This window comes from Balaenoptera ricei, chromosome 11 (assembly GCF_028023285.1).
Source record: "Balaenoptera ricei isolate mBalRic1 chromosome 11, mBalRic1.hap2, whole genome shotgun sequence".
Taxonomy (NCBI): Eukaryota; Metazoa; Chordata; class Mammalia; order Artiodactyla; family Balaenopteridae; genus Balaenoptera; species Balaenoptera ricei.
Window position 1 is genome coordinate 93,626,969 of NC_082649.1, and position 23,976 is coordinate 93,650,944.

The following is a 23,976-nucleotide window of genomic DNA, read 5'->3' on the forward strand; positions in this document are numbered from 1 at the left end:
AGGTCAGAGTAGGATGTGTTGACACAGCTCCCCTTGCTGTTCTTTTCCACTCCTACAGACCATTCCTCTAGCAACATAGAATTTCTCTAAGCAGAGACCACTTTTATCTCCTCATGCTTTCCCACCTCCCATCATTTCTAAGCTCTGGCGTTACGTACGACTAGGTCCTCATTACGTGTGACATGATGTGTGATAGCAGTGGCATCATTTTGTTAACCAGAGGACAAAGAAAGAGTAGAAGAGTTCACCTCTCGTTTGGATTTTCTTTCACTTTCTGCCTTCAAAACATATACCATCTGTCAGTAGACTTCTCTGTTGCTTGCTGTTTAAAATGCTCATTTGAGGGAGTTAAAATAAGGAAGGTGGGGGCTTCCCTGGTGGCGCAGTGGTTAAGAATCCTCCTGCCAATGCAGGGGACACGGGTTCAAGCCCTGGTCTGGGAAGATCCCACATGTCGCGGAGCAACTAAGCCCGTGCACCACAACTATTGACCCTGCGCTCTAGAGCCCGTGAGCCACAACTACTGAAGCCTGCGTGCCTAGAGCCCGTGCTCTGCAACAAGAGAAGCCGCCGCAATGGGAAGCCCGCGCACCACAACGAAGGGTAGCCCCCGCTCGCCACAACTAGAGAAAGCCCACATGCAGCAGTAAAGACCCAACACAGCCAAAAAAAATAAAATAAAGATATCTTTAAAAAAAAATAAATAAGGAAGGTGGAAGCAAGAACGAATGAAAGAAATGTGTTATCCTTTAAGTAGGAATGTCTGTCTCCTCTAGTATCTGTTTTGCCTCTGCTGCATTCAACTGAACAACCAAATAGAACCAAATGGAATAATTATTCAATAAAAATGCTGTGTGTAGGCAAATTTCACACATAAACCCTTGTGTGGGGCCTTCGAACATCCCCTGCTATTTATTTTATAAAGACGAACAACAGTAAGTTGTATTTGTAATGATCATTTGACAGCTGTCCAGTCATTTCTACGATCAGTAGATTCAATTTTATTCAATTTTAAAGGAATTCTCACACTCGGGAAAATCACTGTTACAGTATTTCATTTGTTTCTGAATTTCCTTAGGTTATTGCCCATACGTTTTGTGAGTAATTTGGATCCACGGAGATGCTGCTGACCTTACAGTTTTTTAGCCAAAACGAATTTCCATGATCATTAGAAAAGCTGGAGGAGAGGGCTCACAGCCAGCCAGATACACTGGGCCCTGTGTGTGCCCTTCTTGCAACATTGGGTTCTCCCCATTGGGCTTCCCCCTTGAAAAAGCGAAATATGACCATGACGCTGGAGCACACCCAACAAACCAGCTTAGCGGGACTACCTGTTCCTTGTCCCCCGTAGCATGGCTTTGCTCTGCAATCCAGTAAGGCAGCGTTGTTCTCCCTGATGACACACGCAGACACACGCACACACCCGCGAACACACACACAGCATTTACTCTCTGGATTGGTCAAGGGCTCGGGCTCTGCAGGATGCAGAGTAAAAGACACAACACGGCAAAGCCACTGTGGTTCGCATCAGGATGCTTCTGTGTGTGCCGAATGCAACAGTCCACCTGCCCTCCAGATGTGACCCACATAAAACTCTCATCTAAACCCATGGGCTCATGTTCTGAGCTTATATTTCAAGCCCTTGTTGTTCTGCATTAGGTCTCCTAGAGTTTGCTTCCCGAAATGAGATCGTTGCCATTTCTGCCCAAGACCAGGTGTTTAATCAAACAACCTATTTGATGTTGTAGGAAAATTGACTGTATATCATAGTCCTAGACTCTTGGCTGCTCTGGCAGTACTGTCTACCTGCCATGAGGATGAAGGGCCTAAACCACCCTCAGGTATAACGCCTGGGAACTCTACAGCAATTACAAGTAGAATTGAATCCGGTATTTTTAGTTTTCTAGGATGAAATCACAGTACTACATTTTTGTCCTTTCCCAGCAGAGTTGTGTCACTGAGTTTGCAACAGATGAAAAATATTTCCAGCGGAAGAGAAGCGCGTTGACCAAAGGGCTATGCTTGCAAAACACGACCTTTTACCCCATCCCACATGGTAGCTACGGAGTAATCTAGCACACAGAACAAAACTCTGCAGGGTTGTTTTTCTTCATTGGTGTCCTTAATTGGTCTAGGGCTGAAAGTTACCTGTGCTCAATTCGTAATTGAAAGTACTAGTTTTCCAGCTGCAGAATGCACAGTAATGAACAGAGGTGCTGGGTCGGTCTGGCAGGAGCTCAGAAATCTGCCTTTTATCAAGCACCCCCAGGTAAGGGGGTATTGGTGCATGAGGTTACTAGACCACACTTTGAGGAATAATTATTTTGGAGATAGCTTGACTATTTTTTTTTTATTAAGTTATCTTCTATGAAATATTTACCCTGATTTCATCCCTGCTGTCTAATATGGCTCAGCCCCTTAATGACTTTCCTTCCCATGTCAGTTACCTTTTAGGACTGTTCAGAGATCCCTATTAAAAAAAAAAATCTATATTTAGCATCAGTGGATTTTTCTAAGCTCTACCTCCCCTCTCACTTGCTCCTTTATGCATGTTTTCTTTTGCTGACCTTTCACTTGGAGTCCAGAGTTTGCTCTACTCTTATTCCCCGGGACCTGATACTCAGGCCTCTGTCTTGCTTCCCTGAGTCTACTATCACCTGAGATTCAGTCTTATTTTTCTCTGGTCAGTCTCAGTAAACTTCATGCTGGCCCGATCCATTCCAGTTCCTTAGCCCAGTCTGGCTTCTGGTAGCCTAACTGAGCAGCATCCTGCTTGCCTGGGAGAGAACTTTGGGGACATGCAGAAATGGGCCAAGTTAATTCAAAGAATAAAATAGAGAGTGAAATCAATGATGTCCCAAAGCTGCAGATAAAATGTGACATCTAGGGCTTCCCTGGTGGCGCAGTGGTTGAGAATCTGCCTGCCAATGCAGGGGACACGGGTTCGAGCCCTGGTCTGGGAAGATCCCACATGCCGCGGAGCAACTAGGCCCATGAGCCACAAGTACTGAGCCTGCGTGTTTGGAGCCTGTGCTCCGCAACAAGAGAGGCCGCGACAGTGAGAGGCCCGCGCACCGCGATGAAGAGTGGCCCCCACTCGCCGCAACTAGAGAAAGCCCTTGCACAGAAACGAAGACCCAACGCAGCCATAAATAAATAAATAAATAACCCCCCCCCCCCCAAAAAAAAAGTTAAAAAAAAAATGTGACATCTAGCTATCACTTATTTTATCTGCAGCTTTGGGACATCAATGATTTCACTCACATCTAGTGGTAGAATGTTGTTTTATTACTGTTTTTCTTAGAGTATTATTTTATTCTTAGGTGAAAATCATTTTTCTTTCTATTACAGATGCAGTACAGTTTTAGTCTGTGACCTGGGAAAATACATTTAGGAATAAATAATCTCTTCTAATCTAAAATTCTGTGATTCTCTGCATCTCTTTCAATAATCTAAAATTTTGAAGAGTAGCCCTGGCACTACATTTTATTTCTGGGCTGCTTGCAGGAGGACACAGGAAGAAGTTGGCTGACAAACATTGGTTTTATCTCTCCCCAGAATAGATTCTAAAAAGAAAAGAATCAAATGGGAAAAGGAGTTTGAGAATTGCTGGTTGAGAGCAATGTTTTTCAGTAACTTTTAATATTTAAATTAAAAGTTATTTAACTTTTTATTAACTTTTAAATTTAATATTTAAATTAAATTTATTTAAATTAATATTTGAGCAAAAGGGGAGAAAGGTTTAGAGTAGCCTGATCTTTAACCTAAATAAGTTTCTGGTCATGAAATCTCTACTCTTTTCTGAAGATCCAAACATTCCCCACTCTTCGTTGAAGCATGAAAGCAGGGTTTCTTTAACATAGATCTTCTCTCTTCTCTTTAAAACTATCCCTGAATAAAAATTGGAGAGTTTCTGTGGGATAGAGTTTAGGGATCATGGGTGGTGGGGGTGGAGGTAACCTAGCGACCGATTGGCAGTTAGTTGTCAAGGAGGGGAGAACCCAGAAAATCAGGATGTACCAGTATCGGCATTCGCACTAAATCCCCAAAACTGGGGCTGAGATCAGTGGTCTGGAATCTATGAGATTATATCTGGGTTTCTGACCACCTGGCTGCTTCCCGCATCCTTCTTCTTAACCATGATCTTTGAGACTTCCCGGAAGCATGAAAGATCCTTGCCTTCTCCTTTCCTGAGAGATCCCTAAAAACAATGTGAGCCCATTCCCCTAACTTCTCCAAGGCAGGGGAGCACCACCGAGACTTTTCACCCTATTGGTAATCCCAAAGTAAAAACATCAATCTGAACAGCCTGTCATTTAAATAAGATGAGATTCATTACATTTAAATAAAGGGTGGTTATAGCAGGAATGTTGTGTGTATCAAGTGAGGATAAGATTTTACTACAGGGAAGTGGACTAGTGCGTCTCCCTGAGGATGCCTGTTCTTTGTCAACGTGGTGCAGCCCTGGGGGTTCTCACAATTAGCTTCTTGAGTTGAACTATGAGTGTTCTAAGGGCTATTTTATACAACTTTAGTCCCAGACTTTGACAGGTCCATCCATTTTCTTTGTGTGGGTTAGTTTTATAGTTTCCTCTTCCTGGCTTCCTAACCTCTCAACTGTTAGTCCAAATATGTGCTAAAATTCCTTCTCTAAATGTTTTCAAACAAGAATTCGTTGGTTAAACTTGGCTTAAGAGAGAAAGTATAAGGGTGGGTCTAAAGCCAGCGTTGGTTGATGTTCTGCTCTTAGGAAATGGAGAGCTAGGATCAGAAGGGTCTGTGTTAGTACTTCTCAAATTTCAGTGTACAAAAGAATCCCTCAGAGAACCAGGTTGAAAGGCAGATTCATGGATCCCAGATTTTTCTGGTGTAGTCAGTCTGGACTGGGGTTTAAAAAAATAAGCATGCCATAATTACAATGCAGGTGGTCCACAGACCAACATTGAGGTGTATTGGCTTATTAATCCTTTCCTCTGTTGCTTTCTGAGATGCTCCTTTACCTCACAGGCTGAAAAATCACGGCCACTCCACTAGTTACATAGGACAACTTACTGAGATAAAGGAAAGGGTGAAGTTAATCTTCTCAGCTTTGAAAATAGCACATGCAAAGTGTTTTGTGTATACCTTCAAGCCACTTGAAAGTCACTTTGTGGCTCCTACACACGGATAGAACAAACTTAGTGGTGCCTTGCTCCATGTTGCATTTGAGAATGTCACTCTCAGGGCTGTTTAACCCAGGCACCTCAAGGTTTGGGGGAAATAAAGCAACTCTTTAACTCATTTTTCTTAAAATATCGGTAACCCTGGTCTTAAAGGTATTAAAGTTCGGATATCTGTTTTCTACACCTGGATAGCAACTTTCTAAAATCTCTCCCTCCATCTTTGTGAAACCAAATAGTTCATGCTTGAAAGACTGTGGATTTCCTTAGATGAGAACTGAAATGCTGGTCCCTTTATGCTAATGTTAATTTCTAGGCAGTGAGCTTGGTTAACCAAGAGAAGATAAAAACTTTAGATGAAATGTGTCATTTATAGCAAATGCAAAAGCATCATTATTATCAATTCTTGTTACAAAATACACAGAAAAAATATCCTTTTTGTTATTTAAATATGGCATGGATACATTGAGAAATAGTACAGATGTTAATCCAAAGTCTCTCAGCTGCATCCTGGATAATCATTATTATGTTTTATTCTTATTTGGAATTACTAGTAATAGACTGTGTATTTCTGTATGAAATTCAAATCAGGGAACACCAATGAACTGAGATGATTGATATTATATATATACACACATAATTTTGAAATTGAGACAACAATAGAAATATATTTCTCTCTTAAAGAAAAATCTACCAAACTTGCTGCTGTGTTAGTGATCTTGATGAGTAATGTTTGTCACTTAACTAAATATGCTAAAAATTCACCTAATTCTTCAAGACTGAATTGAGCTAACTGTTGACCAGTATCTAAATTTGTTTTGAAAATAACTGTCATTGAAAATCTGAATTGTAAATACGCAGATTTTGAAATATCTAGCTTTAAGAGACCAGTGTTTAAAAAAATACTTTTGTGTACTTTTACTCCGTGCTTTTATTCTGTGTTCTTTGGTAAATCCTGTTTTCTTTGTTTAACTCTCTCATTCGCCTGAGATTGTATACATGGACTGAGGAGAGAGGGTGGTGGTGGTAATATAATTCATGACACTTTTGAATGTAAATATCATGTGTATGTGCATGTGCGTTTATGGGAAAGTTTTCATGGCTTCTTTTTCACCCTTAACCAATGTAGAACCACTGAGTGAGTCCAACGCTGTTATTTTATAGATGAGAAAATTGGGGCATAGAGAGACTAGGTGATTCTCCATAGGTCATGGAGTTTGTAGCTGACACAAGGCATTGAATCTCAGTTCCTAGTCTTTCTGAACCCATATCCTGCTTATTCTCTCCACAAGGTCATTGGCTGTCCCCATTCCTCTAAACTTCTGTTTGATTTTCTTGTGTCCTTAATTTTTCTTCTTTCCCAACCTCAACATGCGGAGTTTTTAAAGCCCGGATTAAAAACCTTAAAAGAAATTACTTTACCATGTTTCACCTAGATCCCCAAATCGGCTTTCTTCTTTTTCCTCAGTCCTGATACACCTGAATGAGTTCAGTCTCATCCTATCACCTATCAACAAAAAGCCGGTTATGAAGGTTTTCCAGGATACCAGTCAAAATTCACAGCCATCAAAATAATCACATGTAAGGGGGAAATGGATTGTCAGCTACAGGGCGCTACTCAGTATCACTTTACATCATAGACACTGGCCCTCTGTCTCAAAATTTGTTAGGCAGTGCCTAAATCAGCTGACTGAATACATTAAAAAGTGAAAAAACACCTCAAATAGAACAAATCCTTATTGACCATCTTTGATGTATAAACTACTGTAGTTAGTACTACAAGACATGCAAAAATGGAGGCAAAGGGCTTTTTTGTTTCTTGTTAAGATCCCTGAAATTTTGTAAACACTTGGAACACACCTAGCACTTGGTAGGTTCTCAATAAATATACGCTGAATAAATTTACGAAAAATAAAAAAAAAAAAAAATGGGTAAGATACAGTCATGCTTTCGAGCTTACAGTCCAAAGAAGGGGAAAGAAAGGCACAAATGCATTTAATAGAAAAAGATGTGTCCACAGAGAAATATGGATATAATTTATGAATCATGTGGTTAAAGGAAGACCTGAGGGTCTAGAAAAGGCTTCTAGGAAAAAAGGGACTAGATTGTAAAGAATGAAAACCACCTTCATGGTATGGGTGGTGAGGTGCCTTTTGACCAGTATTTATTCTGTGTTTACTATAGAAGCATGTGTACTCTACACTGCTACTTCAAATCTAGTTTGTGGATTATTCCATTCTTTGAGCTTTGTTGCTGCTCCATGACAAAATAAGTTTTATGCATTTAGTTTCTGTTACTGAGAGAAAGAATTTAGAAACTCATACCTCTTTGAACTTGGTATAGACCAGTCTGGGTATTACTGAACTCATGAGCTTAGTCAGTCCCAGCTGTGCGATACTTACACAAGTATCCATCTATGGGTCCATAACAGGTTGAAAAAAACAAACTGTTAATTTACCACACATAATTTGAGAATCATGAACTCTAGGTTATTCTTTATTTACCTACATATCCAATTTAAGAAAGTTTTGTACATATTTTAGCAGTACACTGCTGCTTCTCCTTAGTAATGTATTTACGAAATCATCATTGCTTGCTTCCAACTATAGTATCCCATTACAGAGCAGAGACATTCTAACTTTGTGACATTAGACAGTCTTCCAGGATGTCAGCAGCACAAAAGGCATGTAGGAGGCACAAAATGTGAACAAAGTAAAAGGCTGGGCTAAAGACAGGTGGAACAATAAGAAGTGGAGGAGAGAAAAGGGAAAGCCAAGCCATTCGGTATCTGGAAGTTGTTGGTAAAAATAAGTCATCAGTATGAAATAGGAGAGTCCATATCTCCACTTCATAATTCCAAAGATTATTCTTCAGTGGGAAATTTCATGCAGAGGCTGGAACGAATCTGTTGTGTATTACTATTTTTTTTGTTAGTTTGCCTCTTTTGTTTTCATTTTGTTGTTATTTCCTGTCATTGTCCCTATTTGGAAGATGTTCATTTTTGGACATTTTCTCTTCTGATTTCAGATGACTACACACTGCATGGCCCAATTTTCATTCAAGAACCAAGTCATGTAATGTTCCCTTTGGACTCTGAGGAGAAAAAAGTGAAGCTCAGTTGTGAAGTTAAAGGGAATCCAAAACCTCATATCAGGTTTGTTGACTTAAAAGCTTGTGTTCTCACGCATATACTTTCTATTATTAAAATCGACAAATACTTATGGAGTGCTGATTACATAAAGAGCTTTTAGATTGGCATCATTGGCTATCCTGAGATGCTAAAGAGATGCTCGTGTTCATGAAAAGTTTAGTACCCAGCTTCTGTTTCTGGCAGTACCAGGAATTAAATATCCTGATTGACCATCTCACTGAATGCCTTAACATTACTTCACAACATACTTTTTTAAAACACCTTTTTAAAAATGCATCAATAAACTGGCAGGAAAGAAAGAAATATTTAGTAAGTGGGTTTTGAACCCAGAGAAGAAAACTGAACACTGAAAGCAATTTTCACCTTGAAGGACTATGTGAACTGCAGCTTTGGATTTTGCAGTTTCACAGGGGACTGGGGTCACAAGACAAAGCCTTGACTCAACCAGAAGGAGAGTCTAACATGTGAACACCTTCCATAATAGACCTGGGACCCAAGGGCTACATTCTTACTGTGAATGTAATAAGAAGTAACCTCCCAAAGGACTGAAAAGCAAAAATAATTGCCTGTTTCAAACCTTGGTGTTAAGTGGTTTTAATAACAGATGAGACACAGCTGAAAGGAGAATTAGTAAAGTGCAAGATATATCTGAAGAAATCCTCTAAAAGCAGCAGAAATGGATAAAGAGGTGTTTCTCTTTATCCAAATATGAGAGAGAGAGGCAGAGAAAAAGGAGATTAAGAGAAAACGTTTACACATATCTAATCAGAGTTCCATAAGGAAAGGAAAAAAAAAAATGAGGCAGAGGCAATATTTAAAGAGAAGGCTAAGAATTTCCCAAAGCTAATTAAACATTCAAAGCTACAGATTAAGTAAGGCCAGTGAATTTCAAGCAGTGCAAATAAAAATAAAGCCCTGTCTAGAATTACCATGGAGAGACAGCAAAACACCAACCCTAAGAAATGATCATAAAAATAGGCCAAAGTTGTAATACAGCTAACCTTCAAAGAGGTGACAATTAAACCAACAGCTGACTTCTCAATAGCAACAAAAATATCAAGACAGAAGACAGAATCTTCAATGTGCTGAGAGAAATTAGCTGTCAAATTTTTGTATAGCAGAAGTACTTTTTAAAAAGGAGAAGAAAGTAAATGTGTTTTCAGGCAGACAGAAACTGAAGTTTGACTCCAGCAGATCCTTACAAAAGAAAATGCTGAAAGATATACTTTAAGCAGAATAAAAATGATCCCAGGTATACTGTCTTAGATATAGGAAGGAATGATAAGTGACACAAATGGTAAAGGTTAGTATTTCCACGTAAAAATCAATTGCACTAAACAATAAAAATAATAAAAACAATACTGTATTGTGAAGATTAAAAAAGAAAAGTTAAAAGTCATGACAATATTAGAAATAAATTGAGAAGATATATACTGCACGGTGGATTATCCATGTGATTAAAAAAAATGAAATAAAGTTGGATCCCTACCTCACAGGGTACACAAAGATCAAATCCAAGTGAATAGAAAACCAACATGGGAAATTTACACAACTTTTAAAAGGAAATAGGCATACATATTTATGACTTTGTAGGGAAGAAAAAACTTTTCAATAATGACAAATAAGCACAAATCATAGAAGAAAATATTTAACTTCACTAAAATAAAGAATTTCTGTTTAGCAGAATATACTGGGATGGGTAAAATTATAAGCTTCCAACTGGGAGAAGATATGTTTAATACATATTATTTGCAAAGGATTAATATGTAAACTATTTAAAGAATTTCCACAAATCAAAAAGTAAAAAACAAGTAACCTAATAAAAACATTACCAAAAGACTTTATCTGATACTTCTTAGAAAAGAATATCAAATATCCATTAATCATATAAAGAGATTATCAGTGTATATTAAAATATACAAATTAAAACTAAAACGACACACTCTTTCAAACCCACCAAATTGACAGAAATTTAGAAGAGCAAATTTAACGTAATAAAAATAATATACATAAATATAACCTGGCATATTCATACACGGTAACCCCATGCAACAGTGAAAATCAATGAATTATAGCTACAAAAACATGATGGATCACAGGAACGTAACTTTGAGTAAACAAAGCAAGTCATAGAAGAATGCAAAGTTTATAATCCCGTATTTACTAAGTTCAAAGGCAGGTAAGATGGAGTAGTTGTTTAAGGATACTAACATACATGATAAAATCATAAAATCAAAGGAATGAAAAAGCCAAAATTCAAGATTATAATTAACCATTGAGATAGGAGTGATTGGAATCAAAATGGAAATAGGAGACTTCAAGAGTAATAATATTCCTTTTCTTAAACACAGATCTTTATTGTCTCGGGATTCTTTATATAATTTACATACATCTCATAAATATTATTTTACCTCTATTCAGATTTAACGATGAAAACCTTAAGCTAATAACCAATATGTAGTAGTATGTAAAAACCAAAAGAGTATATGGCACATGTGTCATAGTTTAGGGGAGGAAGAAATTGGAGTCACCCGGGGGGCACAGAAGTGGAATTTGAACTGAGGTAGGTATTGATAGTTTTCAAACTGGCAGGGGGCAAGGGACATCCCATACAGGATGGTGGTATTAACGTAGTGGAAATTGTTTTAGAATTTAGTTTGTGTGCCCATTCATTCATCAAACATAGCATTATTCATCAGACCACCCCAGTGTTTTTCAAACTGTGAATTCCAGGGTCCAAGGAGTTGGCTCAGGAATTACCTGGGGTGAGTTATTGTAGAGTTTCTAACCAAGATTCCATCATGGTAGCTCTGCTTTGAACTAGGGTATATATTAGGATTCTGAAAAATACATCCTCTAGGAAAGATGTTTAAACCACTGCATTAAAGCAGCTGCAATGTTCCATGCTAGGTTTGAGGTATTCAAAGATTAATAAACTACATATTCAAATAGTGTGCTTTGGGGGTCAGTGCCTGGAGGTGGAAGTACAGGGCTATGCTGGAAGTGTGACTAAAGGATGTCCAAGTTCTAGGGCATTCTGGAGGAAAGAAAGTCTGCTTCAGGATAGAGAGGGAAGGTATCAGAGAAGGTTTCACAGAAAAGGAGATATTTAAGTGAATTTGGAGGGCTAGTGACCTTTTGTCATAGGGATAAAAAAAGGAAGTACATTCCAGAAAGAAAAAAAAAAACCAACTCTCTAATGGACCATATAATTAGGGTGAACATGTAATTTATCATCCAAACCAGGACACTTCTGAGAGCAAAAGGCCACTGTTAATAATTATTCCAGGAGGACAGGTGTAAACCCAGCAATGTCCTGGGTAAATCAGAATATGTAGTTATTCTCCCTATAATATGTTGAATTCAAGGCTAAATCAAACATTTTTAAATGCTTTATGTAGTAAAATAAACGCAAGAGGCAAAGGTTCCTACATACATAAATGATGAGTTAAATGGCCCCAGTTTTTAGTACATTGCCAAGTATAAGTTCAGATGTTAGTCATAAATGAGAACGAATTTTGCAGCAGAATTTGGCAGGTTGCTGCTTTGTTTTTCCCCAAACTCTGACCTTTAATTAACATTGCTTTTGTAACATTGTTTCTAGATATAGGGGCTTGCTTTGTTATTTAAAACAAGCAGAGGAACAGAAACCTATTATGTTTTTAAAGATTGCAAGGAAAAGCTGAGAAGAAAACTTTTAATCAAATGCACTAGCAGTTGGTAGCAGTGTACTTCACTTTCCTTTATACTTCTGGTAGTTTCTCTGTGACGAAATAGCTGATTGGCACCTGGGAGCTAAAAACTCCCTTTTGTAGAAGGAAAGAACAAGAGAAAGAATGGAGAGATCAGGTATTTTCAAACATCTTTCTGGCTGAACTTTTTCAGTCTTCAGGCTGACTTTGAGGGGAGGAACCCCTAGGAGAAATTCAAGGTGAGTTCTTCATAGGGATCTTCGCCATTAGGTTTTCCCTCAGATGCCCCGACTGACCTCTCTTCTTTGTGTTTGTTCCCTGAAGGGAGCCTTCTCTTTTCATTGTTTCCTGCCTCTCAATTTTGAAAGGATTGACCCAGACCCAGAAAAACTTAAGAAGTTTTGACTTGTGCCCACTTTCCTTGTGTTAAAGTTCCTGAAGGACATGTGACATTACTTATGGCTCTTAGCCTCCATTTCCCGATGGAAAGAATGGTCAAGTACTTGGTGGAAATACTTCTGCTGTGAAGTTTGTATTCAGCTTGGTTTGCAGACAACAAATTTCAGGTCAGAAAGGTCCTGCCCCTTCTTCGGTGCCAAGCTGAAACAGTGAACAAAGAGAGGGTTTTGCTACAACACATCCTATAGACAGCTTCCCAGCAAGGTCTGAAAAATGATACCTTACAGAGCTTCACAGTGTCAGTGTTTGGTTGTGCACAACCTCACTCTCTGGAGAGAATGGGGTTGTGATTCCCTGAATAATTCGGAAATCAGCTTACAAGACTCACCCATGTCCTGGCCCTTGGGAGAATCTCTTTGTGTCAAATGAGCATCGCCTCTATATTACCAGTTCTTAAAAGACTCCTCAAACATTGAAAATGAATTGTGAATGTTTTCAAGACTGTTTCAGTGTGGAATAAGGAATTCAACGCAGTCCACATTCAGTTGGAATGAACAGTGACTGCATCGCAATAAAACTTGGTATAGTGCTGTGTAATGGAGACCCAACTGCGTTTCACAACAAGCGCCTTATTTTCTAAATATTCCGTTTTCCTGTGCTATTTGTATGTAAAAGCGGGTAATAAAGTAGATTAATGGACTTTCTGCAGAGCATTCTGGTTGAGATGACGAGTGTAGACAGACCCACAGAGGTGTTCTCATTATCCCTACGAAGACTTTTCTAAAAAGGCTCACGTGGTCCCATTCCTAAATTCCGCCTCTGCTTGCAGCTCACATTAGATTGCAATTTCCTCTTTGAGTTCTTACACTTGTCATATTAAATTGCTCGACTCTCATTTGAAGTGAGAGTTATGACAGAGATGTGACCAGCTGACTCAAAAAAATGTCTAGGGCAAGCAGTCAGCCCTGGAGATTCATGAGCATATAGACCTGCTAGGATGTAACCCAGTCGTTCTCTTTTTATTGCTTATTACTTTCTTGTCTGTGTCAGAACACAGAGAGAATTACTGTCAAGCTTAAGAACAATGTCAGTTTCTAATACCCATCTTCTTATAAAAAAACACATAAAGAACTATGTCCCATTTCCTGATCTGGCCCACCTTTCCCACGCCTCATATTTCCATATTTTCACCTTTCAAAGACATAGACGTGAACAAACGTACACTGCTGTGCTGTGGTGGGCTAGGATGCTTCTTAAATTGTGTATGCTCAAAGCTAAAATATCCAGCCAAGAAGTAAAATATTTAGTGAAATACCACAAGCCTTTATTGAGCACACTGAGTGTCAAGTTCTAGGTTACTAAAGGGAGACTACGAAAGTGATATAGGCAAATTATCTATGGTGAAGGCAGAATTCCCACCTAGACAAGTAAGGAGAATTCTGTAGGAGCTTGGGGGAAGCTTTGATTTATCTTGACTAGGAATATTGAGGAAGACTTCATTAGAAGAGGTGTAGTTTAAGGTTGACTTTGAAGTGTGAGAGACGTCTTGGTGGAAAGAAAGCACTCATTCTTTAAACATGTTTTTGATGATACCCAGTATCCAAAATCTTGAAACTAACTGGCCTTCATTTTTTTCATTTAAATCCTTTTACATTATGCATACCAGCCTTAGTGCCCCAGAATGTTATAAGAGGATACACAATGAGTATGTATGTACACACACACATTTAAATAGTGTTTTTTTACCGTTTGAAGGAAATAAGATCACTGTTTCTCATTCTTTACTCCCGTTATTGCTTACGATCAATTTCCTTTATGGTCTAGTGTTGCCTTATTTTTGGCCTCCCAGTGTGACGCTACTAGGAGACGGTTGATAATTCAGATACTCCGACTATGCTATATTCATTACCTGATGTTTTATGTAGGATTGTGGGGAAGGAAGAGAAAAAAAGATAATGATTGTTTTGTATTAGTTCAAAAGTTTGTACGTATTAAAACAACTTACTGAAAGGCAGTTTGGTTAAGGTAAGGTCTCTCTGGAATGTTATTGGCTGTTTAAAAAAAAAAAAAAGGAGATCTTGTTACCGAAGCTTTGCTGTTTAAATGTGTGAGTCCCACTAAAACTAATTTATTGGGCCAGGCCCTATACTCAGATACACAGATGATCCACGTAAACAAACAGAAAAGCAAGAAAACCCTCTTTGTGTCTGTTACCTAATGGCCTGATCTACAGTTTATTGGGCTGGTTGATTGATGTTTGAGTGCCTGTAGCTAAGGAGATCTTCAAAGTGATCCCTGGTGAAGGCTAGTTTGGTTCCTAAGACAACTCTAGATCAATAGAATTCCTCTGCTTTGTAGTCAACCATTTCAGTCATATTAAGGACCAAATCAAAGCAACTCTGCAATTTCATCAAATACTCAAGCAATCTACCGGAAAATGGTGTATTCTGTCATCTGTATAGACCCATTTAAAGAATGACGGCAAACCAGAAAAAGGACTTTTACTGAGGAGTGCTATTTGAAGAAAGTTGTACAAGATGCTATGGGAATTTTCCAAAAAAAAAAAAAAGGGAAGTGTCTGTAGCTTTGTAAGTAGTCACAAAAACAGGTGTTAAAATTTTAATATCTCGTTTACTTCAAAAGGACATGCTCTTTTAAAGCACGTCTATGCATCTATGTTGACACCATTGCTGGGTAGAGCTTTTCTAATTTTTTTTTTTTTACCATGGTTAAAAACCAGTCACAGGTGATATTTCATGCAATTCATACTTTTTATATATTTTAGACAACTCAGAAGTATTGATTAATATTACAAGGCTTTATCTACTGGCATTTTTATACTATAGGTGGAAGTTAAATGGAACAGATGTTGACATTGGTATGGATTTCCGCTACAGTGTTGTTGAAGGCAGCTTGTTGATCAATAACCCCAATAAAACCCAAGATGCTGGAACGTACCAGTGCAGAGCAACAAACTCGTTTGGAACAATTGTTAGCAGAGAAGCAAAGCTTCAGTTTGCTTGTAAGTAGCAATTATATCCTGCTCCAAATGTGACTTTGAGTTTTTGTGCCTTGTACCAATCAGCCTTTAAAACAGTTTATCTTAAAAAACCAAACAGATTTTAATTTGTCATGTTGATCTTCTTTACCCTTTTTTCATATTTGCAAAATATCTTTCATTGTAGGGTAAACTGTAAATCTGAATGGGAAGATGTATTCTTCTGCTTTTATAAGGGTTGAGATAGTTTGACTGTATGATAATTTGGTTATATGATGCTCTATACACATAAATTCACATACACTCAAATTTACATACATATAAGTTTACATGTACAACAAATTACACGCACATACACCCACACACATTTTAAAGCGAGTGTGTATAAGCAAGCAGTTGAATTGCCAGTAAGTTAATAGTCAATGTGACAAGCGATTTAGCCATAAAGCTCACAGTTGGAAAAGAAAAAAGCTTGGTAGTCTCTTAATCCTATAATTCTCTAATACTTTTTCTTATTTGAAGGAAAAGGAAAATTTTAAAAGCAACTACAGAAAACAAAAAGTAGAGGCAATCAAAGCTTTACCTTTTATATTTCTGGTTTAGAACATTTAAAAAACAAATTGCTATCTCTTAAGACTACCAGCTAATGAAAGTTCATGAGCATGTGAAAGATAGTGGAATTTAGAAATAGCAAGTTGAAAATAAAATCCACAGGCAAGAGCAGTGAGTACACATTTGAGTATAGACACCTTGGAGGATTGATGTTCAGCTGTATTTTTAAGGGTTTATGTATTTGCCTATGATTATATATTTCCTCGTGTAAAATCCCAACTCATATAGCAGTGCATGAATGTCAAAGCTTTCCTAATTACAAAGTCTGTTGGCAGTAACACTGTAGGATATTCTCATTAACAAAATCCTCTCCAGAAACTCAATATCAAATATACCTAATATTCAGTACTTAATTTCTTATTGCTGTTTGGTGGCATTTTTATTAGTTGAGAAATGACTTTTCTAAGTATTAGGTATATATGGGATACCAGGCTTATTTTCTTTGTGAATGTCTTCTGCAGTAGTCTTCCAAATAATCTAAGGTGAGAGAAAAAATAGGAGGATATGTCTGATTGAGTGCTACAGAACCAAAGTGTTTATTTCTTTTGGTTTAACACAAATGTGGTATCTATATTTTTAACAAATAGATTTTGTTGGATTCATTTTAGAAAATAATCATAGACTCTCAGAGTAGGGAAATCTCTGTATTCAATTACTCTTGTACTTCATCGATTTTTGGATTTCACAGCGTAGGAAATTTTTTTAAAAACAGTAACAATAACAGCAACAGAAAAGAGATTAACATAGCGTTAACAACCTTTTGCTTTTCTAATTTATGACATTTAAAAAACAAATTACTAACTCTTAAGGCTCTCCTTTTGTAGAAGTCCAGGCATTTCTACTACTAAAAATATTGGAAAGATAGAATCTCATATGCAGGGATAGCCATTTAAATACAATAGTTTAGCCAAAGTAAAAGCTCTACCACTCGTTTTGTGGTTGAGGTGCCTGAGTTTGGAATCCACCCTGCTTATCCCACTTCTTGTGCCTAACATCCTGCCACCCTCAGAATCGTCAGCTGATAAGCATTCAGCTTGAAAAATTCTGAAGGTAGAGAGCTCACCTTTTCATCACAAAGCATCCTGACCCGTGATTGCTGTAGTTGTTCAAAAACACAAAAACAAGAACAATATCTCTTCCTTAAAATTGAGCTAAGTATCTAAATCTCTATCACCTTCACTCCCAGTGCTTACTCTATGATCTGGTTAGGTTCAGACACGTGAAAATATGTTCATGTCCCTTGTCCCATAATTCTTTTCTTCTCCAGGTACTCAATCCACAACCATCTTCTTCACAACACAGTTTTATTCAATTATCTATTAAACTCTGACCCTATAGAAATGTACCCAACTCTATGCCTGTGCCTTGACCTTGCAGAGGACAGTGGGAACAGTAGTATCCCATGATGTGAGCTTCTCTTTTGATGAATGGGGCTGACATTGATATTCACTTTTTTTTTAAACCCCAGGTCTCATATTTCAACTTTTTTCATATAAAATTAGAGGATTGATTTTTCATGAATGGCTATTAATCCAGAGCTACCCAATTGTGTTATTTTATTACCTAAATCCAGAATTTTATATTTACTCCTATTAAATTCACCTTCTGAGTTGTGACCCTTTGTTCCATCACAGTTGAAATTGTTTTAAATCTTTTTTTTAAATCTGACATATTGATTATCCTTTTACTTCAGTGTCAGCAGAAAATGTGATAAGCGTGTGTCCATTCAAATAATTGATACAAAATGTTGACCGGGACAGGGCAGCCTGCCAGTAGAGAATGTCCAATAAAATGAGATTAAATTTATAAATCAATATCCTTCACCTACTCATGTTCAGTTAGCTACAAATTTACCCATACATACTATACTTGAATCCCAGTTTCTCCTACTTGTTCTTAGAATAATGAGACTCTTTGCCAAACGCCTTGCTGAAATCAAGATGTACAATTTCTACAACATCCGCTTGTACCTGGTCTCTGTGAATCTTGTCTAGATCTTCCTTAACCATTTATCATAAAACATCCAGAGTAATCTTTTAAACATGTAAATGAGATCATTCCACTTCCCCACTTTATGCCTTCTACTGCACTTAGACTAAATCTCAGATTCACTACCATGGTCTTGTTTTCATTTCTCAAAAATTACAAACTATCTTTTGCGCCAGTCCTTGATACTTTCACTCCCTCTGCCTTATTTGCTTTTCTCCTGATCTTTCACATGCTCACTTCCTATGATCCTTAGTTCTCAATTTAGGTGTGACCTCCTAACAGAAAGTTTCCATATCACCATGTCTAACCTAAGAAGCAATTCCTTCCATTTCTTCTCCTGTCTTCTGCCTACCTTTCTGTTGCCCTCTACTTTTCTACATAACAACATCGTTTTCAAACATTAGGACTCACTATGATCTGGAATGATTTTGTGTATTTCTTTTTTCTCATTATTTGACTTCTATGATAGAATCTAAGTTCTAACAGAGGTGAGACTATCGTCCATCCTTATATCTCCAGAGTCTAGAATAATTTATATGTAGGAATAAACAAATTCCTTTATTAATTGCCTATTCAGTGACACAACAAAGAAAATATATGTATAAAGTTATTTTGGGGGAGGATGTATTTTTTTTAGTAAACCCGCACCCTTTCTATTCTAGTCATTTTCCGGAGTCTAGCATTTTGATCGTTAACATATAGTTTCTAGACCTTTCTTTTCTATCCTTTTTAAATTAAAAAAAAAAATAAAAGACATTGCCTCTATTCAAAAATCATTTTTAATTGGTTAGAATAAAATATTTTTCTTCAGTGATGTAAGGTGGAGCATGAAAATGACATCTTTTAAATGTTACCGAGTAATTGCTTTCTCCCAAGCATTTTCATAATCATTGAGGGAAAAAAATGTTGCCTTTTCACCGTACTTACTGCACTATAATACGCAAGTAAGAATATTTCTTCATTTTTAATCATATGATTTTATGTCTAAAACGGACCTTAAAGGTTTCCTGGCCTGTATCTTTAAAAAAAAAATTAGATTGAAGATTGAAGTAACTGAATTACTTGTTATTTACATAATTAATAAGTGAGAACCAAGGAATGGCAGCTTCAACTCCTAATCCAGGGTACCTTGATTTGTGTCTACGTTAGAGTCACTTTGACTTATAAGAAAAAAAAAATCCCTTCATCTTTATCTAACATGTTACACCTTCAAATCTCATTTACATACCTTCTGTAATTTTATCCACAGGACAATTTTATAAGGTAGACATTATTTATGATTTATTTTAAAAATATTTTCATACTGCTTTTGTAGACAGAATTTGATAATCTCTTGTATTTAGTATTTAAAAAATGAATTAATTCACATAAGCAAAAAATCTAATTAATGGCGATGATGCCTCTAAGAAACCCCGCTTTTCTTGGGACAGAAAACTTTCCTTGATTAAACAGGCATAGCATAATTGAAGTCACTCTTGATGAGGTATGGACATTTTCATGAGCATAGAATATTGTAATGTAATTTGGAGCACATTGTGTTTTCAGTCCCCTTGCAATATTAAGCCAGGGTCAATCACTTCTCTTTCTGTCACTTAGCCTGTTGCTAAGAGTAGACTACCAATGCCCCTTCTACCCTCTAGTCCTACTGTTTCACCTTGGACTAGCAGACTTGATTGATTGATTTACCAGGGTCTACCCAGTGCCTGGCATTTAGTAAACTTGCAATAATAGTTGTTGAATAAATGAATAAGTTATAAGGATTGGATGTTAAAGTCATCAGGCCATGTTTGGGGTATGAGTTGAACCACTGCATTTAAGGACTTTCTGGCAGTCCTTTGGGAGTGCTTTGGAGGTAGATGCAAGTATTTCCACCTTGAGTTTGTGTAGAAGACGACTGACATCCTACTTCCAGATAAGGGTATGTGTTGGGGCATCATATGTTAAAATATGCCATCAAAGTTTACTTTTATCCTGAAAACCTGGCGTGAGAGTATATATAGCTTCAATGAAGTGTTTAGGAATAGCTTTCCTTTAACCTCCCCTTCTCACAAGGGGTAAAGCAAGTTGAATGTTCTTTAACTCTTACGTAGGTACCTGAATCAGAATATAAGGCCAGGAGTAGAAGGAATTTCAGTTCATTACTTTCACTGCTTCATGGTGGGGATTTTTCCAGAGGCTGTGTCTATACAGAATGAAGTGCTACAGCTCTGTCACACTACCTACCCACTTCCCAGCCAAGCATCCCAATCCAAATCTGCTTGAGAATCACCTTACACAATTAGGCAACAGGGCAATTTTGTTCACTGACATATAGATGTGGATTTTTTTAAGTAAGTTGTAATCTACACTTACACGCGTATAAAATACCCGTCACTATTTTAAAAATTTGTGAATGTGGGCTTGAGAAACTGAGATACTATATTGCCTAAGTTTAGATAGAATAGAATGTTGTCCATTGCTTATTCCACTTTATGTGTCTTAGAATGTTGCTAGAACTGAGATATCTCATCAGAGCCCTAGAGATAACCATACTTCTCCCTTAGGGTGTTATGAAGATTAAATTATAAAGCATATGCAAAAGCCCAGAATAATTCCTAGCATGAGAAAATGATGAAAAAGCTGCTTCTGTATTTTCCTTCTGTCTTTTCTTCTCTTCCCCTCTTTTCCCCTCCTTTTTCTGTCTTTTTAAAATAAGAATAATAACTAACCTTTATTAACCACTTAGGTATAGGGGGTAAGAGCACAAGCCCTGGAGTTAGATTCCCTGGGTTGAAATTCAATTTATCCTGTAACCCTGTGACCTGGGACAAGGTCCTTCTCTCTGCCTCAGTTTCTCTATCCATAAAATAGGGTTAATAACTCTACCTCCTTTATTGTGAAGATCACATAAATTAATATTGCCTAAAATTCCTAGATCATTGTCTGGCACACATTAGGGGTTAATAAATGTTAGCTATTGTTATAATTTTTATTATGTTTTGATTGCTCTACGTCGGAGATTAGGCTAAGCACTTTGGAAGCATTATCCCATTTAGGTCTCAACATAACCCAAGGAAGTATAGGCATTATTTTTCTTCATAGGTAAAGAATCTGCAGATTAGTGAAATGAGATAATTTTCACGAAGGGTGCAGTGGAAGGGAGAGGACCCAGCATAGGAATCTGGCTACCTGACTTTTGAGCACATGCTCATTACATGGCATTTGACATGCATAGTTCCCTCATGACAGCTAAAACTACACCTTCCTCATAGAATTCATATTCGAACTATAGATTTGGGTGATTAATAAAATGTTTCTTTTGTAGACACAAACTTGGATTTTTCAATGTGTTTACAACCTTTCATATAGTACATCCATCATTAGTTTGTTTTTAATTTTTTAGTTGTAGGCTTCCTGATGCTGTCATAATGTTGATTTGCTGTTAATATCTAAAACCATAATGTTGTATACCACAATTATGCATACATTTGTGGCTCTAATTTTAATATAATTGGTTTCAGGTTCCATAATGAGAATAATTAATAACAATATTTCTGCTCTAAAAGTTAATATGCAGATTTCCAGTTTATTGCTAGTAGGTTGTAAAACATTCTGAATATTGATATTTTATGATAAATAACTTTGAGTTGGCAAACTTTATATCCCCAAGCAGTAAGTGACATGTTATTATAAGTTTTTTTACTCCTGTATTATTCCTCCCCCACATGTGAAAAAGATGTACTTTAAATGTAGATTGTTAAGAAGAGCTTCCAAGAGACTAATCCAATAACTCCAGATTTTAGCCTGTCAAACTGATTGCTTCATAAACATTGTTTGGGGCCTTCTTCCTGGAAGAAGTTCAGCTGTTTTATAACAGTTCAGATCTTCAAAACAGAAGACTTAATACTACTCATCTCCTGCTGGGGATGACTATAATTCATACATAAGTACCTCCAAATTGCTTACGGTAAAATTAAATCGCTTAACAAAATCAAGTCTCCTGCCTGCTGGAGGGAAACTGGCATGGTCTTGGCTGTGGGCAAGGTGGTGTTCTTTTGAAGGAAGCGATGGATATGCTTATCTCTGTTGGTACCTCGCATGAGGTGGGAAAAGAAACTAGATCGGTACACTCTATTCAAACCCTGCATATTTACCTCCTGAGCTTGTACTAAGAGGAAGGGAATAGAAGAGGAAAAGGAAGAAAAAAGAAGAAGGATGGAGATGGTAAATGAAAGGGAGCCTTAGGTGCAAAAACCACCCCATATTGGCCTTCTGTGACCTCTCTCTCTCTCCCTCTCTCTCTCTCCCTCTCTCTCTCTCTCTCTCTCTCTCTCTATATATATATATATAAAGAACTCAATAAACCAATCCATTTTGAGATTAATTTTGGTTTATCAGTTATGTGCAGTCAACAATTTTTATGGTGAAAATATCACATTGATGAACAGTAGCTGATCAGATAACATCGTTGAAAAAGATGTTTCTTATGGGTACTAAAGTAATCCTTGTCTGAGTTCTCCTTAACTTAGGTACCCTCTGACAATTGTGGTGATGATGGTAATAAAGATTAATATATTAAATTTTGAATGTTTTACTGTACTCCAGCTGGGGCTTTTGGCAACCTGGTTTTTGAGTCTTGATCATTGCAGTTATTCACAGTAAATTTCAAATTTCATTGCTTTTAATGTTTAGTTAGTTTATCTTTCATAGCCAAAGAATAAAATGTGCAATCAGAGCAATAACTGGGAGTTTGATAGATGGCCAAACTCAGGACTGACTTGACTGATCTTTAATTAGGAAGGCTGCCTAAATAGGCAGACTTATGTTTCTGAGCAATAAAATGTTGATGGATGACTGTTTGGATAAATAATTTGTGGATATTTAGATCAATTAAAACGTGATCAACTAAGAAGTATTTGAATTGCAAAGCTGCTAACATTTATCAATGGAGGGCTTTGATCCTCCATAAAAGAATTAAAATTTTCTCATTTGAATAGTTAGAAGAATTCAAACCAAAACTTGCTGAGTTTCTGAAATAATGTTTTTAGTAGGTATTGTCTGCCACTTACCATAGTACTAAAAAGAATGCTGGTGACAATTGGTGTCTGTTGAAAATTTCATAATGCAGAACTAGTTAGTACATAGGTGTGCTGTTGGTTCTTAGTGATGTGGGCGGTTGTGAGATGTGGTACAAAGAATTGAAATTCACAAGTACACAGCATTATTCTCACTTGTATTTTTTTTTCTGTCTCTTCCACAAAACCTGTTAATGTACAGATGCTAGTTAGTTGTAGCTATTCATTTATTAGGTATATTTCCTTCAGTCATGCCACAGTCCAGTTTAGGGTCTGACAAAGAGCAGTTCATGACTAAATCAATGAAGTATAGAGAATTTTTTAAAATTCAGGAGCATTCTAAGAATACAGTACACATTAAAATTGGCAACCAGGACCAGATAGGTATTCATACAGGCTTGATGAGTCAGGGCTTTAAAAGAAATCACCAAGTTAAAAACAATTAACACTTCGTATCTTTTTTTTTTAAGTAATGTTACTAAAATGTCATCCCTTTTTGTTTTATTGTTTTGAATAATTCAGTCACTAAATATTAAAATAATTTTGTTTGATTGTTTTTCAAGTTTAGTTTTTAGACAGTGAGGATCAAGTCTGACCATCACTGCGCTGTAAGTTTGAAGTTTTGGTCTACCATCAGTTAGGTGTCGCCAGTTAGTTGAAAGAGGGAGCAGTTTTTGAATGGGAGAAGGTATCAACCTAGAGAACACTCATCGTATCTCATTCTTTTCAAGAGTTTTTATGTGAGAGATTATGGTTCAAATTCAGACTCCAATTGACCACCTGTAGTGGTTAGAATCATAATTTACCACAAGATACAACCACCTAGAACCTGTCAACGGGAAGACTTTGTTGGCAAAAATGGAAAACGCTTTGGAAAATTGCATTATACCAAGAGGCAACGAATGATGAGTGAAAACGCAGT

At 37.1% G+C, this 23,976-nt stretch overlaps 1 protein-coding gene across 4 annotated transcripts in view; it reads left to right on the forward strand.

Annotated features, from left to right (window-relative positions):
• The window catches only part of CNTN4 (contactin 4), a 957,860-nt gene that overhangs the window by 637,184 nt on the left and 296,700 nt on the right, over positions 1-23,976 (forward strand). For all 4 annotated transcript variants that reach the window (XM_059937717.1, XM_059937718.1, XM_059937716.1 and 1 more), the window contains 2 exons: positions 8,187-8,313; positions 15,248-15,423. In XM_059937717.1, the coding sequence (XP_059793700.1) occupies positions 8,187-8,313; positions 15,248-15,423 (303 nt within the window). The remainder of the gene's footprint in view (positions 1-8,186; positions 8,314-15,247; positions 15,424-23,976) is intronic.